Below are 16,117 nucleotides of genomic sequence, written 5' to 3'. Positions count from 1 at the left end.
AATATGCCCACCATTGACAGTTATCCCAGCCTCCAGATACGCAAGATCTGCCATGAACTTTATGTAGCGAAAGAGGTGCTTAGTTCCCGAGAACTACATAGTGCATTAAAACAAGCTCACTTAACACTTAACAAACACTTATTACAAGGTTCCTTGCCCATCTCTACTAAGTGTTGGGCTAACACCTCGAAAACTATCTTACCATCTGAGCTCTAATCATCCATCTAGCTTATTTATCACCTTGACTTACAGCTGAACTATTGCACTTTTATTACTGCGCTCATCTTATTGTTATCATCTTATTATTACCACTGAACCTCTACCATGTATCAGTGTCCTGCCTACTTCACTTCCAAAACTATCTTTGTGTAATTTTTTAAAATAACCAATTAACTAATATAATAGTCTATACAGGCAGTTTAAGGTGTTTTTTTTAAACACCGTAGTGCTCTAACATGAATTCAAAATTTCTAACTGCTATTCTTAATGTCTACTTTATCCAGCTGCTGTGTACCCCAACTAATCAATTAGGTCACCTAAGTTTTAAATCATCACCATTGTTCCTCAAAGGTATAATAAGTAGGAGTTTTCTTTGCATTTTGTCAACAAAACATTCAAACTGGGCCACTCCTCCTGGGCTCTTCATCACCAGAAGATCACTCTCCCTCTCTTGTGCGAGAACACGCCCACCCCGCCAAGCTAAACCCAACAGCATCACGGTTACCTTTGCGCTAGCATGCTGACCGTCGGTTAGATTGTCCTACCCGGTTTGAGGCACTTACCTGTCCAACAGAAAAAAGGCCAACTTTAACTGTCCTACGTGTATTATTGATCTCACTTAGTAAACAAACTAACTTACCTGAGAAATCGATTAAACCTTCACTGTAACCATCCATCCAACATCTCGTCTTAAGTCAATTGTGAACAAACCTTCAGTTTTATTCCCCCTAATTTATTCCGATTCATGATTTGCTCACTTACCACCCAATGATCACACATCTAAAATTTTCTGAAATTCTGTAAGCAATGAAAATTATATACACAATTATTGTGCCAAAAAAGGCTGTTGTCGCAAGAAAATAACTCACAAAGCCATCCATCCATTATCTATACAGCTTGTCGTGTTCAGGGTCCTGGGGGGGCTAGACCTAGCCTAGCTGTCATTGGACGAGAAGCAGGCTACACCCTAGAATGATTGCCAGTCAGTGAAAAGGACTGACACAAAGAGACAACCATTCATGCTCACATTCACACCCAAGGGCAATTTAGAGTCACCAATTAACCTAAAGAGTATGTCTTTGGACTGTAGGAAGGCCATCTGTGTCTGAACTAGCTGAGGTGACAGCGCTAACCACTGCACCACTGCACCACTGCCCCTCACAAACCCAACTCATTCAAAAATTTGTATAAATGGTAAATGGATTGCACTTATATAGTCCTTTCTAGTCTTGTGACCACTCAAAGCTGCTTTTATAATACATGTTACATTTACCTATTCACACACACACATTCATATGCTGATGGCGTAGACTAAGGGAGCTGGGGATAGAACCACCAACCTTCCTATTGAAAGACGGCTGACTCTACAACTGACCCACAGCTGCCCCAAGAGGTATAAGAGGTTCAAGTGTTCATAACGTAGCATGTTGTGGCTGCTGTATGGATAATATTCCATAAAAAACAAAGACAAGTAGAAAATACAATAGTAGCCCTTCAATGTTTCTCTATTCTTACCGGACAGCTCCAAGGCCAGGCCAGCTGAGCTCCTCTATGTACTTAAGCGTGGGTGAATGCCGATGGGTTTCCTCTCTGAAGTCCAGTCTGAGAGAGATTGTGGAGCTCATCAAAGGCATCAGCTCTGAGAGCTTCTCCACCAGGTCCTCAATGTCCTCCTGTTGAGTCCCCAGGACTTAAGGGAAGGGGGAAAGTCATTATCACGACAGTTTTCTGGTGATGTTTTAACCCTTGCTGGCAGTATTTTACATATAATCAAAACATATAAATGTGTCCTGTGTATGTTTTTATGTTACCTGCAGCAGTCAAGAGGGGACTGAAGCAAATACATGTAGCCTCGTCTCCAAGCTCCACCACTTCTACACCAGAGATTGGAACCTGCTGGACCAGCTGTTCACCCAGCTACACCCAAGAAAAATTTTAAAAGGAATACCACAGCATCAACTTTGTGGTTAGACCAAAAGAAAAAATAGTGTTTAGACCACTGACAACAATTGTGTATGTTTAATTTTGCCTTTGTGATAACAAACAAATTACAGATTGTTGTTGTTATTGCTGCTCTGGAAGTCTATATTAAAGGCCCTGGAAACTCGGCTTCAAATAGCAAAAATGCATATATGATATCAGAGTTGAGTGTGTCATAAAACATCCACAAAAATCTGAGTGAAAATAAATGTTCAGAACCACTAGAAAATCTTCTTGAAAATCAGCTTGTTTGACTATTCAGACCATTTCTCAGGACTGTGAAGGCGTGGCAGATCCCGTGTTGATTGACACCTGCCGGGGTCCACCTGTCTGCGTCCTCATGGCAACTGTCAACACAACAATGGCGCATGGGAAAGCAGTGTTTCCTCTAGGATTTTTTTCAGCAGCAGGGTAGAGGGTTTGTTGTACCACCCAGGTATGTGCGCATGTGCACATCATATCAAAACTATTGCTGACAGGTGATTAAAAAAATTATTCTAATTAATTACAGGCTTTGTAATCAATTGATTTCAATTAATCTCATATGTCAATGATTTCTGTAAGGAGCACATCACATGTACACTTACCCTCTTTCTAGATGGTTATTTCTTACTTCCACACTTTAATTGTATTTTCTTCTTCACCTCATTAGGTTTTAATTCACAAACTACTCTAATCTGATCTGATCACTTTGCTTCAGTCACCCCAACACACCTGCACCTCTGCTCTCTGCACCACTACTGCCCCCTCTTTTGCCGTTAGAAGTAAACTGTTTATTTGGTTGACAAGATTTCACTGTTTCAGTGCTCTTCCTCAATGAGGAGAGGATGGACGATTGTTGATTTGAGGCGGAAACCTCCAAAGAGTTGTTAAATTACAACGTCTGAAGCAGCGGCTGCAACAATTCACTATGTATGTAGCAAAACACTGCTGCTTCTCCAAGTCCGCCGCATTTAGAAAATAAAAGAATGACACCTTGAATTGTCATCTCAAATGGTAGATGTGCACCCGGGGACAGCACACACAGGCATGATGGGGAAAAAGGCGATCGTTAGGTAGGTAATTGCAACACGTATGTGCAGAGACGTTCAAGCTATGTGGACAAGAGTTAGCTCAGACTCAGAGAGGAAGATTGATCAGTCGAGAAGTGTTATTGCACCTGTGAGGGCGGGACAACTGCGGTTGATTGGTTCAAGGAAATTTATGACGTTATAAATATCATACATAACCACGCCCAATTTAACCCCAGCGTCAGGAAAGTAAACAAAGAAAGAATGGCAATAACTCGAGTTTGGATTAAAATTTATTTCTAAAACTTTTAAGATGCTTACTTAAAAGACCCTAAATTACACAGTTAGAAGGATTTTGTGGATTTGGGTTTACAGGGATTACAGGGACTTTAAAGTACAAACAGGAGCTCTGTCATCATCTCTGTCGTCATCACTGTCATCATCTATGTCATCATCCCTGTCATCATCCTTGTCATCATCTATGTTATCATTGCTGTCATCATCTATGTCATCATCCTGTCATCATCCTTGTCATCGTCTGTCATCATCTCTGTCGTCATCACTTTCGTCATCTCTTTCGTCATCTTTGTCGTCATCACTGTCATCATATCTGTCATCGTCTATGTCATCATCTATGTCATCATCTATGTCATCGTCCCTGTCATCATCACTGTCATCATCACTGTCATCATCTCTGTCGTCATCTCTGTCGTCATCCCATGTCATCATTACTGTCGTCATCTCTGTCATCATCTATGTCATCATCACTGTCATTATCACTGTCATCATCCCTGTCATCATCACTGTCACCATCCCTGTCATCATCTCTGTCGTCATCACTGTCATCATCCCTGTCATCATCTCTGTCGTCATCTATGTCATCATCACTGTCATCATCCCTGTCATCATCTGTCATTTCTGTCATCATCTCGTCGTCATCACTGTCGTCATCTCTATCGTCATCTCTGTCGTCATCACTGTCATCATCTATGTCATCATCCCTGTCATCATCCGTGTCATCATCACTGTCATCATCCCTGTCATCATCTGTCATTTCTGTCATCATCTCTGTCGTCATCACTTTCGTCATCTCTTTCGTCATGTCTGTCGTCATCACTGTCATCATCCCTGTCATCATCTCTGTCGTCATCTATGTCATCATCACTGTCATCATCCCTGTCATCATCTGTCATTTCTGTCATCATCTCGTCGTCATCACTGTCGTCATCTCTATCGTCATCTCTGTCGTCATCACTGTCATCATCTATGTCATCATCCCTGTCATCATCCGTGTCATCATCACTGTCATCATCACTGTCATCTATGTCAATATCCCTGTCATCATCTCTGTCGTCATCACTTTCGTCATCTCTTTCGTCATGTCTGTCGTCATCACTGTCATCATTTCTGTCATCGTCTATGTCATCATCACTGTCATTATTACTGTCATCATCCCTGTCATCATCACTGTTATCATCTATGTCATCATCCCTGTCATCATCTCTGTCATCATCTGTCATTTCTGTCAACATCTATGTCGTTATCTCTGTCGTCATCTCTGTCGTCATCACTGTCATCATCACTGTCATCATCTATGTCATCATCTATGTCATCATCACTGTCATCATCACTGTCATCATCTCTGTCATCATCTCTGTCATCATATCTGTCGTCATCTCTGTCGTCATCATTGTCATCATCTATGTCATCATCCCTGTCATCATCTGTCGTCATCCTTGTCATCATCTATGTCATCATCCCTGTCATCATCTATGTCAACATCTATGTCATCATCACTGTCATCATCTCCGTCATCATCCATGTTATCATCACTGTCATCATGTATGTGGAGTGAACATTCCATGCGCTGTTGCTTTTGTTGACTACTTTTTTCACAGCCTCTCCCCTCTGGCGATGACATCACCCACACTAATGTTGGGCATTTTTTACTTGTTTTCTGCAAACTTTAGGAGCTTTGAAAGGTTACTGTGAATAACTATATAAATAATGTGAAAAAGCTGAAAATGACCTGAAGAAAGCTGAAAGATGTGTGAATATTTTAAAAGTGGAATGGATTTTCTAAGTGAACGTATGAATGAGTTATGAAGGGTTGAATTTAGTGTGAGTTTTTGAGATTTAGAAGATTTTCCCCATTCATTTCAGATCGGAATTTTTTGGGAAAGACAGGAATAACTCGGAATTCTTGAATGTTATGAATGAGAATAGTGAGCCAAGATTCTGAATTCAATGTCGCTTGGTGTTAGAGACATCATATGTTAAGTGTTTCCATAATGCAGGAGCTTTCCACCTAACTGGCTGTTATCTCAGACCATGCCCTATGATGGCCTTCTTTTATTCAATAGATCCTTATCTGACAAAGCTGCATTGTATTTAAAATCAATAAAATATGAATAATTAGACTGAATTTAAATAACAATGATAATGAGAAAATAAAAATGAAATCAGTGGTTGGTACGATTTGCAGTGTACCTGTCCTTAATCCTCAAGCCACCCTTCAAGCGACAGGTACAATTTCCCTCAGGGTGTTCGTCTTCAATCTGTTTTGTTTTCAAAGAGACTATTTCTACTTTTGCTAAATGTAATTTATGCACATGTGTAGTTGGTGTGCAGACAGCCACCCCCACTCTGAGTGTCCTACAATAAATATAAAATATAATAATAATAAAAATTGGGAATTAACATGAAACATCCTTCAAATCAGTGAATGTGCCAGCTCTCAAAGCGCTGTCAAATCATTTTAATAGATGCATTATCAATCCATCATCACTGGCTTAGAGTAAGGATTTTAGCAGGTCTATGCTGTCAAAGACCCAGAAGTCGTAGATGAGTTCCTAGCAAGAGGTTCTAAAAGGCTTAATTCCTTTTCGTTATTCTGCGCTTTGTCTTTTATGCTGTGCAGATAATTAAGGCAAGAGGTATGGTGGGGAAAGGCAGACTTTACTGTCATGGCACTGGAATCTTTTCAGTGTAAATGGCCTGTACTGTTATACTTTTCTGTTAAATTGATATTTGGATGCAGAAGTAGTCCTTTGACACCTTGCCAGAAGCCTTTGCTGAATTCTGTTGAACATGTGCTAACTGCCCTTCTTCTTGCATCTTTAGAATGATTTTAGTAGTTGACTTAACTTCAGATTACCAGCTCTTAGCTTCTTCTTACTTAAAGCCTATTAGAATTACGCACGTTTAGCATTTCTTTGCGCAACAACATCCCTGCCTAAAGACAAGCTGTCTTGCTTCAGAAGTTTCAAATCTTGCTCTGTAGCTGCCATAAAATAAATCAATTTTAGTAATTATAATAATATAATAATCATCATAATTTAAATAATAATACTTTAACATAATTGTATACAAAACAAATAAATAAAATAAATTTACATAAATAAAATGCTATGCGTATCATTCCTCAATGTCTTTCGTTTAAATCACGCTTGCTATTTGGCTAACTCTGCAAAAAATGTTTACATTGTTGTCTTAAACGAGAGCTGTCGCTCAGATCTGCGGTTCTGGTTCATGCTATTTGATGAATGGGATGTCATTCCTTTCTACTCTAATGACCTACTTCAGATTCACTCTAGTTTTTACTGACGTAGCCTTTCCGTTGGTTTTTTGGGGGGGTTTACAATAATAAGTGGCTTGCAGGTGAAAGGCCTTCTGAGATTAGGTTTTTGTTAAAATTCCACAGTGCTCTATGAGTCCTATCAAATGTTGTTGCTTACCTGCTTTGGGGTGCCAGATGGACCAGGAAACAAATTCTGTTGTCCTATGACAACTCTGCAGAGATAATCATTAAAGGCCTCTCAAAAATATCAATAATGAATCGTCTTATGTGATTAACTTGGTTCTCTTTTCTGTTTTAAATAACATCCTGCAAACTGCTTTCATCCTGGGCCTTGACAATGTGTAGCTAAAGCTCTTTCTGAATTTTCCTTTGAATTCTGCCATCTTAAAATGCAAAGTATCAAGCTTGTAGAAGGTATTTAGTTTCACATACAGCCTTAAAGGTGCATCCTCTTCGCAGTGTTAATGACTACTTTTCATTATCACTGCATGGTGCATCAGCTATTTGAAGGGTTAAGGCAGGATTGTTTTACTCTATACATTACTCTATACATTACTATTAGTAATACTAGTTGGAAGCACTTCTTTGGTATGGCATTCTATGGGTTTCTCAGGTGTGGTGAATATACACTGAACAAAAATATAAACGCAACACTTTTGTTTTTGCTCCCATTTTTCATGAGCTGAACTCAAAGATTTAAGACTTTTTCTATGTACACAAAAGGCCTATTTCTCTCAAATATTGTTCACAAATGTGTCTAAATCTGTGTTAGTGAGCACTTCTCCATCTTGGAGGTGAAGATGCTGGATGTGGAGGTCCTGGGCTGGTGTGGTTACACGTGGTCTGCGGTTGTGAGGCCGATTGGAAATTCTCTGAAACGTCTTTGGAGAAGTATCACCCCTCGATGCCACAGGATCCGTCGCCGGCGCGTTCCGTCTGAGCCGCGTTTGTAGTCCGTCAACGGCGCGAGCCCTGGCCCACAGGAAGCATGTCTGGTCTGCAGCACAGCGGAGCGCTGGCCCAAGCAGCTGGATTCGCAAGAGCATAAGATCGCGGGAGAACTACATTATCGCGCGACAATTGAGAAATTACGCGATAACATCAATGTTAGCACACACAACACAACACACAAACTACAGTTCAGTTTGCACAACCGAGGTTGATAATCTGCTCATTTGGAAATCATTTCGTGATTTTTGTGCTTCTACCATGACTGAGTGCACAACTTAATTCTTCTTTCGAGATTTCAGTGCGTTGATCTTAAAATAAACGGAAAAAAAGGAGTCTGTACCGGTCTCAACATGGTGTTTTATTTTGAAATGACCGGATGCTGTATGCTGCTTTCGTGTGTGACTTCCTGTTTGGAACGATCTGCGTGCTGTGGAATCACTATCATTGACTTGAATGGGCGCGATCGACTCCAGAGGTTGCAGCGCACACGGAACGTGCTGGAGATGGATCCTGTGGAATCGAAGGGTCATGGTAGAGAAATGAACATTCAATTCACGGGCAACAGCTCTGGTGGACATTCCTGCAGTCAGCATGTCAATTGCACGCTCCCTCAAAACTTGCGACATCTGTGGCATTGTGCTGTGTGATAAAACTGCACATTTTAGAGTGGCCTTTTATTGTGGCCAGCCTAAGGCACACCTGTGCAATAATCATGCTGTCTAATCAGCATCTTCATATGCCACACCTGTGAGGTGGATGGATTATCTCGGCAAAGGAGAAGTGCTCACTAACACAGATTTAGACAAATTTGTTTACAATATTTGAGAGAAATAGGCCTTTTGTGTACATAGAAAAAGTCTTAGATCCTTGAGTTCAGCTCATGAAAAATGGGAGCAAAAGCAAAAGTGTTGCGTTCATATTTTTGTTCAGTGTACGACCAGATCTTTCTTTCAATCCCTTGGCATGATCTCACCTTTCAGGATTTAAACCAGAAGAGCACTTGTATTAGATACTTCTGAAACACTTAAGTCTGAAAGAACTTGGCAAGACACTCAAATAGTCATTGCTAATACTAACACCTATTTCTGACATTTTCTTCCATGATGAAATTCACCATGTCACCGCTCCCTGACCCATGGGTTGGCTACCCACTTCTTCATTGATGGTTGCAAAAAAAAGACAAGATCCTGGTTCCCCTGAAAGCTGCGCGATCTATACCTGAGCTGTGGCCTGCCCCAAGAAGGAAATCTTGGCTGTCCAAAGTTCCTACAGTCCTTGATGCTTGACTAATATCTGTAACAGCTTTGCTGCATAATTCAATCATTGCATATCAGGTGGTTTGCTGGGTTTAGAGCAATCATATCTTTGCTAACAATTGCAATATGCTGGTAGGATAACAATTCTCTCTAGGAATAGTATGTATCATGCAACGCGGTGCTCATGAGAATTGCCACTAGGCGGGGTCCAAGGCCCACACTTAGCACTTTCACTAGGTAGTATACTCCTCATGTAGGCACCGTACTCATGAGGAGTGGCCACAGGGCGGCTGGTGCCGAGGCCCACACATAGCAGTTTCACTAGGTAGTATACTCCCCATGTAGGCGCCGTACTCATGGGAAGTGGCCACAAGGCTAGGGTGCCTAGGCCAGCACATAGCAGTTCACTAAGTAGTATATTCCTCATGTAGCTGTGGTGCTTATGGGGAATGGCCACACAGGCTCCGCATATGTGCAGTTTTGGGGGTTTTAAGATATTATCTTATCACTCCTCAACTTCTGCATGTAAAATAAATCAGCGAGGAGTGATGAGGTCGGAGCCTAGACGCCAAACACAACAACTTGAGTTGTCTGACTGAAATGGGGCGACGCCTGCAAGCTAGTTCAGGCAGACAACTCAAGCTGCACTGATTTAATAATTGATATTTGTCACTTCCACATCACCTAACAAACACTTCCTCCCAATTGGCGGTCTATTTAAGCTGCAAGATTTCCGGTCTCTCCCTCTGCTCTGTCATTGCCATCGCTGCCCTGCGCCAGTACCGCGCTCTTACTTTCAGCCCCACCAACACCCCAGCATTCACCTGCAGGCTCCGAATGGTGGGTTTAACATATTATCTCATCACTCCTCAATTTCTGCATGTAAAATAAATCAGCGAGGAGTGATTAGGACGGAGCCTAGATGCCAAACACAAGCTGTGTTCTGCTGCAATAAATATTTCAAACTATAACAATGTGAGTTGTCTGACTGAACTGCTTTTTATATGAAAAGAGGTTGAATTCTTGTTTTTTTTCTTAAAAGCACGATACCACGATTCACCACGGCAACGGTACACAAAAAGAGGTCCTCCTACGTCACACGAGTGGAGCTGGACAAAAAAGAATATTACAGACAGCCATACTGTGGGTAAAAAAAAATTGTTTGACTTTTTAGTAAATGAAGATGTTGTACCAACCCATGATCTCAATTTTTGTTTGCTTTGTTGTTTCTATTTATTTATTTTTTTGGCTAAATGCCATCACAGTAGGTAGGGTTAGGGTAGATGCTCATTAACAATACTTAACATGACATTCTCTACCTCTTGCACTAGTTGCAAGTTGCACTAGAGCACTCTGATGTCACAACAAAACAAATTGCTTCATTGGTTCACCAGCCACATTGCCCCTCTCAGCAGAAACGGTTGTCATATTACTCCCCTCCAATCTATTAGACTCCATTCACAAAAACACGCAGAGGTGTTGGGTGACTGGAAGGGAGGGAAATAAAATAAAGAACTGGAGTCTCTGTTAAGTGCTCAAACATATATAAACAAGTTAGATTAGGCATGTTGACACCACGCAACTTATGCCATCAGTGTATGAATACATTTGTGAAAGGGTGAAAGTGGCAGCAGGGTAGAGTGTATCTAGTAATCAAGAAATGTAAAAAAAAAAAAAAAGTCCTACTTAAGTACAGTAACTTCTTTTCATAATTTTAAATGTTACCATTTTAACCCATCTAAATTGATGTAAAGTAATTTTAAGCCAAATGTCAAAATTAATATGCATGAGGTTGCTAAAGTTTGACTTTTGGTTATTGTATGAAAGTTCCTTCAGCTAAACACTTGGAACTGCACTCGGTCATCTATATTTTACAATGATGTGTGAGAGGTCACTCTCTAAGCCCCTTTTACACAGCCGGTTATTGTTCTGCCTCATTGTTTTATAGAAAAGGGACGGAGGCTGGATGGTGGCGCAATGTTGCTCCACCACCAAGCTGGCAGCAGAAGTAGTAACATAGGAAAAACTATAGCTGTGTAAAAACGTTGGAGTTTCTTACAGCACTGTTGCAAAATCTAAAAAGGGGTTTGCTTCCATTAAAAAATGAGAGGGGTACAAAAAATAAAGATCAAAGAGGCTACAACACACACGCACGCACGCACACGCACACTGATACACAAACATGCACACGCACACAGAGAGAGTATGACATAATTCTATGCTCCAATACATTTTAACATGGCAAATTTTTGTTTGCTGCAATATATCAATGTTCTATATGAACTCTGCCACCTTTAACTAACATTTAATTAGCATCCCAATACACTTACCCATCTGTTGAAGGAATCAAGCACCTCTTTCTCCCCAGTGCAGTAACCTTCCACTGAACCCCCATGGGATGCTTACAACATAGGGGAAAGAATAATTGGTAAGTAAAGAAGGAATAAAAAAACATACTATGATTGTGTTGAGGATATTATTATCCTGGTAGTATCTCTAATAATAATTCTGATCATTTGAATGTTAAACTCATTAATAAAACCCTTTTCCTATCTTTTTTCAGCAAGCAATATTAAAAGCTCAAAAGGTTCACTTATTTGCCTTTGAGAGCTTTCAAGTGCATCTTTTATTTAAGGGGAGGACGACAAAGCCCCAAACACTAGTAAGTTAACCTGTGAGCTTAGAAAATCGTATTACAAAAATCCTTCACTTCCTTAAAAAAAACATGTTTTAAGGCTAACATGAAAATGAAATAGTTCCCTATAGAGATCCTATCCAGGAGTGCATTACTGTTTCACTACTTTTGTCTGAGTGCCTTTTAATTAAAAAACATGTCATTCATGTCTGTAGGGTCCAGGGAGTGCAATTCTTACTTGAATTTATTTCCTGGGAAAACTTGAACAGAACCACAGAAGAGCTTAATTCATCCTCCATCTGTTGGAAAAATAAAGTCACAGAATCAGGTTTCAGGTGCTCAGTAACCATTATCATCATACTTAACAATGATCTTCTTTATGGAATGCAAAACCATAATCGTCAGCTTAAAGAGTGCAATAGAGGTCTTTTGTGGCACCATGTTGTACTCGGAGTGAAGGAAACAAAGTAGCTCATCAAAAAGCAATTAAAACCAGCACATTAAAGTAATACTTACAACAGAAAGTGAATAAAACATAAAACAAGATGGAGAAAAAGGGAGGCTTAAGAGAAAGGAAACTGTAAATCTTACATGCACAGATTGATTTCCCCCAATGGGGGACCAATAAGGTTAATCTTATCTTATTTTAATGCTGATAATTTTGGCAGGACTACACAGGCACCGGCAAGAACACACACTCCCGGTGGCACTGCTCTGCTGGCTACCCAGGCTCTAGTGCTTCTGCTAATGTTAAATTTGTGTCGACTTTTGTCCTTTGTAGTCTGTGACGGTCTCATAGTTTGTATGAGTCGGACCTAAAATTCACTGTGCATGGATACCTGCTGTTTACTAGGGCTGTACAGGGGACAAAGTAGCTGATTCAACTGACGGCTGGCTAGTTGGTTGGCACTCTTACAGCTACTGAGTGCTACAGCTGTAGGCAAGAACTGCTAATATAAAGTTCCAAGCTACTTTGCTCAGCCATGGCAGTGTTCTCATATCTTCTGTTGCTATCCTAGGTGCTTGGTGAACTCCTTTGTAAGAGTTTGCACTCACCAAAAACACACCTGGAGTGTCGTGTCTACTCCAGAGAGACATGTCCTGCACAGCTCAGGGACTAAGACAATTTACTGATCTACATTGACAAAGATGAGGTGGAGAGACTACATAGGGTAATGAAGCAGGTCAACTAGACCACAGCTATAGAATGGAGGGAGAACACAGCTACATATCACAGATGCAGACCTAGAAGCCCTAATTGAGTCAACTCATTAACAGTATCATAAGGGTAAGGACCAGAGAAAGGGCGTTAATTATAGTAAAGTAGTATTAAGTATAACAAAGGTTCTGAAAAAACATATTTGAACAGTGTAGCGTAATTCGGTCGATTTATTATTTAATAATTAATTAGCTGAGAATGCCTGCACTCTATTTTGACTATTGAAAATTAAAGTTTAACTTTAATTAAAAGATTTAACCTATTGTAGGTATTTATCGGGGCACCACCCAATTTTGATAAGACAGGGAAAACTTATAATTAGTTACCTAATTATTTACATTCAATCTCATAATCTGAAGGTTGCTACAGTCTAGAATTGAGTTCGTTTCGCGGTGTACAGAGGCTTAGTAGTTCACACATACAAAACACATAATGCAGATCTTTATAAATGAAGAATTTATTAACTAAACTACTAAATATACAGTGGGGCAAAAAAGTATTTAGTCAGCCACCAATTGTGCAAGTTCTCCCACTTAAAAAGATGAGAGAGGCCTGTAATTTTCATCATAGGTATACCTCAACTATGAGAGACAAAATGAGAAAAAAAAATCCAGAAAATCACATTGTCTGATTTTTAAAGAATTTATTTGCAAATTATGGTGGAAAATAAGTATTTGGTCAATAACAAAAGTTCATCTCAATACTTTGTTATATACCCTTTGTTGGCAATGACAGAGGTCAAACGTTTTCTGTAAGTCTTCACAAGGTTTTCACACACTGTTGCTGGTATTTTGGCCCATTCGTCCATGCAGATCTCCTCTAGAGCAGTGATGTTTTGGGCCTGTCGCTGGGCAACACGGACTTTCAACTCCCTCCACAGATTTTCTATGGGGTTGAGATCTGGAGACTGGCTAGGCCACTCCAGGACCTTGAAATGCTTCTTACGAAGCCACTCCTTCGTTGCCCGGGCGGTGTGTTTGGGATCATTGTCATGCTGAAAGACCCAGCCACGTTTCATCTTCAATGCCCTTGCTGATGGAAGGAGGTTTTCACTCAAAATCTCATGATACATGGCCCCATTCATTCTTTCCTTTACACGGATCAGTCGTCCTGGTCCCCTTGCAGAAAAACAGCCCCAAAGCATGATGTTTCCACCCCAATGCTTCACAGTAGGTATGGTGTTCTTTGGATGCAACTCGGCATTCATTCTCCTCCAAACACGACGAGTTGAGTTTTTACCAAAAAGTTCTATTTTGGTTTCATCTGACCATATGACATTCTCCCAATCCTCTTCTGGATCATCCAAATGCTCTCTAGCAAACTTCAGACAGGCCTGGACATGTACTGGCTTAAGCAGGGGGACACGTCTGGCACTGCAGGATTTGAGTCCCTGGCGGCGTAGTGTGTTACTGATGGTAGCCTTTGTTACTTTGGTCCCAGCTCTCTGCAGGTCATTCACTAGGTCCCCCCGTGTGGTTCTGGGATTTTTGTTCACCGTTCTTGTGATCATTTTGACCCCACGGGGTGAGATCTTGCGTGGAGCCCCAGATCGAGGGAGATTATCAGTGGTCTTGTATGTCTTCCATTTTCTAATAATTGCTCCCACAGTTGATTTCTTCACACCAAGCTGCTTACCTATTGCAGATTCAGTCTTCCCAGCCTGGTGCAGGTCTACAATTTTGTGTCTGGTGTCCTTTGACAGCTCTTTGGTCTTGGCCATAGTGGAGTTTGGAGTGTGACTGTTTGAGGTTGTGGACAGGTGTCTTTTATACTAATAACGAGTTCAAACAGGTGCCATTAATACAGGTAACGAGTGGAGGACAGAGGAGCCTCTTAAAGAAGAAGTTACAGGTCTGTGAGAGCCAGAAATCTTGCTTGTTTGTAGGTGACCAAATACTTATTTTACCGTGGAATTTACCAATTAATTCATTAAAAATCCTACAATGTGATTTCCTGGATTCTTTCCCCCCATTCTGTCTCTCATAGTTGAAGTGTACCTATGATGAAAATTACAGGCATCTCTCATCTTTTTAAGTGGGAGAACTTGCACAATTGGTGGCTGACTAAATACTTTTTTGTCCCACTGTACATGAGATAAATGAATATGGTGATGAGCATGAAAAAGATTAATAACAGGATGAATATGATGGAAAGATGGACTGAAAATGAAACCTGTTAAGGGAGCAAGGTGCAGCAGCTGAGATATTGGGAGGTATCTTGCTAAAGTTCTACTCTAACCCCTAATACCCTTAATACTACCGCATCAACTCCGATATACAGTCAAGCAAAGTTAGATCTACTCTGATGAAGGAGAGGGTCAACCGTGCTGTAGGTGAGGTGTGTGGAGGCCGTCGGACCGGCGTGGCCTGGAGCTTCAGGCGCCCTGGGCTTTAACCCCAGTAACATCCCTCGGAGTGGCACCGCACGGCCGGTTTGGTCTCTCTAGATGACGATGTGCAGGTCACTCCGTGTTGTGACTAGAGCTGGATGGAGGCTGGGTGCGTCTTCTGGGCTCTGGGTTTGAGGCTTGTCAGAGCGCAAGGATTGGAGCAAAAAGAGAGCTGTTGTCTTCAGTTCTTGGAACACAGGTCTACAACAGCTTGAAGTTTAGTTGGAGCAATGTCTACTCTTAACTTAAAAGATAAGGAAAAGAAGTCCGGAGAGGAGGGTGTGGTGGCGCAACTCGTCAGCTGCCGGGTCCAAGGGGATGCGGGGAAACGCAGGGTGGAAAAGAGGAAGAAGCAAGAGAGTAAGAGAGAGATCTTGGGGTGTCGTCTCTTATTTAAAGGGTTGCTTCTCCCGAAGGCGGTGTCCTGAGCGAATCGATGCAAAATTGACCACTCCTTTGTCCGAAACTTTTTTATCAAATAAACTATTTCTTCCTAAACATAAAGTAGTAAATCTCATCTATATAACCCCCCCATATTCGATACCTCTGGACTCTCAGCTGCGTGTAGACTCCAAAAATCGCTGGGTTATACAGACAGAATGAGATTAAATAAACAGTTCATAAAAGTAATAGTTAATTCAGCAATAAACATATCATGGTGAACACACATTTATATGTGAATGTATATGTGTGGATATGTGTGTGCTTATATATATATATATGTGTGTGTGTTTACAGACTATTAAACCAAATAAAAGAGCCACAGTGATGAATCAACATTTCCTCTGTCCTGAGTTAGCTTTGTTTCACCCCTCCCTTCTCCTCTCTGTGTGAGGGAGAGGGGAGAAAGCAGATAAGTGACCCACAAACTCTTTCAA

General features: G+C 40.9%; 1 protein-coding gene across 4 annotated transcripts in view; it reads right to left on the bottom strand.

Moving 5' to 3' along the window:
• Positions 1–16,117, bottom strand: part of pdxdc1 (pyridoxal-dependent decarboxylase domain containing 1) — a 59,156-nt gene that overhangs the window by 14,513 nt on the left and 28,526 nt on the right. For all 4 annotated transcript variants that reach the window (XM_069674668.1, XM_069674671.1, XM_069674669.1 and 1 more), the window contains 4 exons: positions 11,870–11,930; positions 11,327–11,397; positions 2,031–2,136; positions 1,735–1,909 (listed from right to left, as the gene is read on the bottom strand). In XM_069674668.1, coding sequence (XP_069530769.1) covers positions 1,735–1,909; positions 2,031–2,136; positions 11,327–11,397; positions 11,870–11,930 — 413 coding nt within the window. The remainder of the gene's footprint in view (positions 1–1,734; positions 1,910–2,030; positions 2,137–11,326; positions 11,398–11,869; positions 11,931–16,117) is intronic.

This window comes from Semicossyphus pulcher, unplaced genomic scaffold, assembly GCF_022749685.1.
Source record: "Semicossyphus pulcher isolate SPU_LCO1_2020_fin unplaced genomic scaffold, fSemPul1.0.p SCAF_23, whole genome shotgun sequence".
Taxonomy (NCBI): Eukaryota; Metazoa; Chordata; class Actinopteri; order Labriformes; family Labridae; genus Semicossyphus; species Semicossyphus pulcher.
Note: the sequence above shows the minus strand (reverse complement) of the source record. Positions and strands in the feature narration are given on the sequence as shown.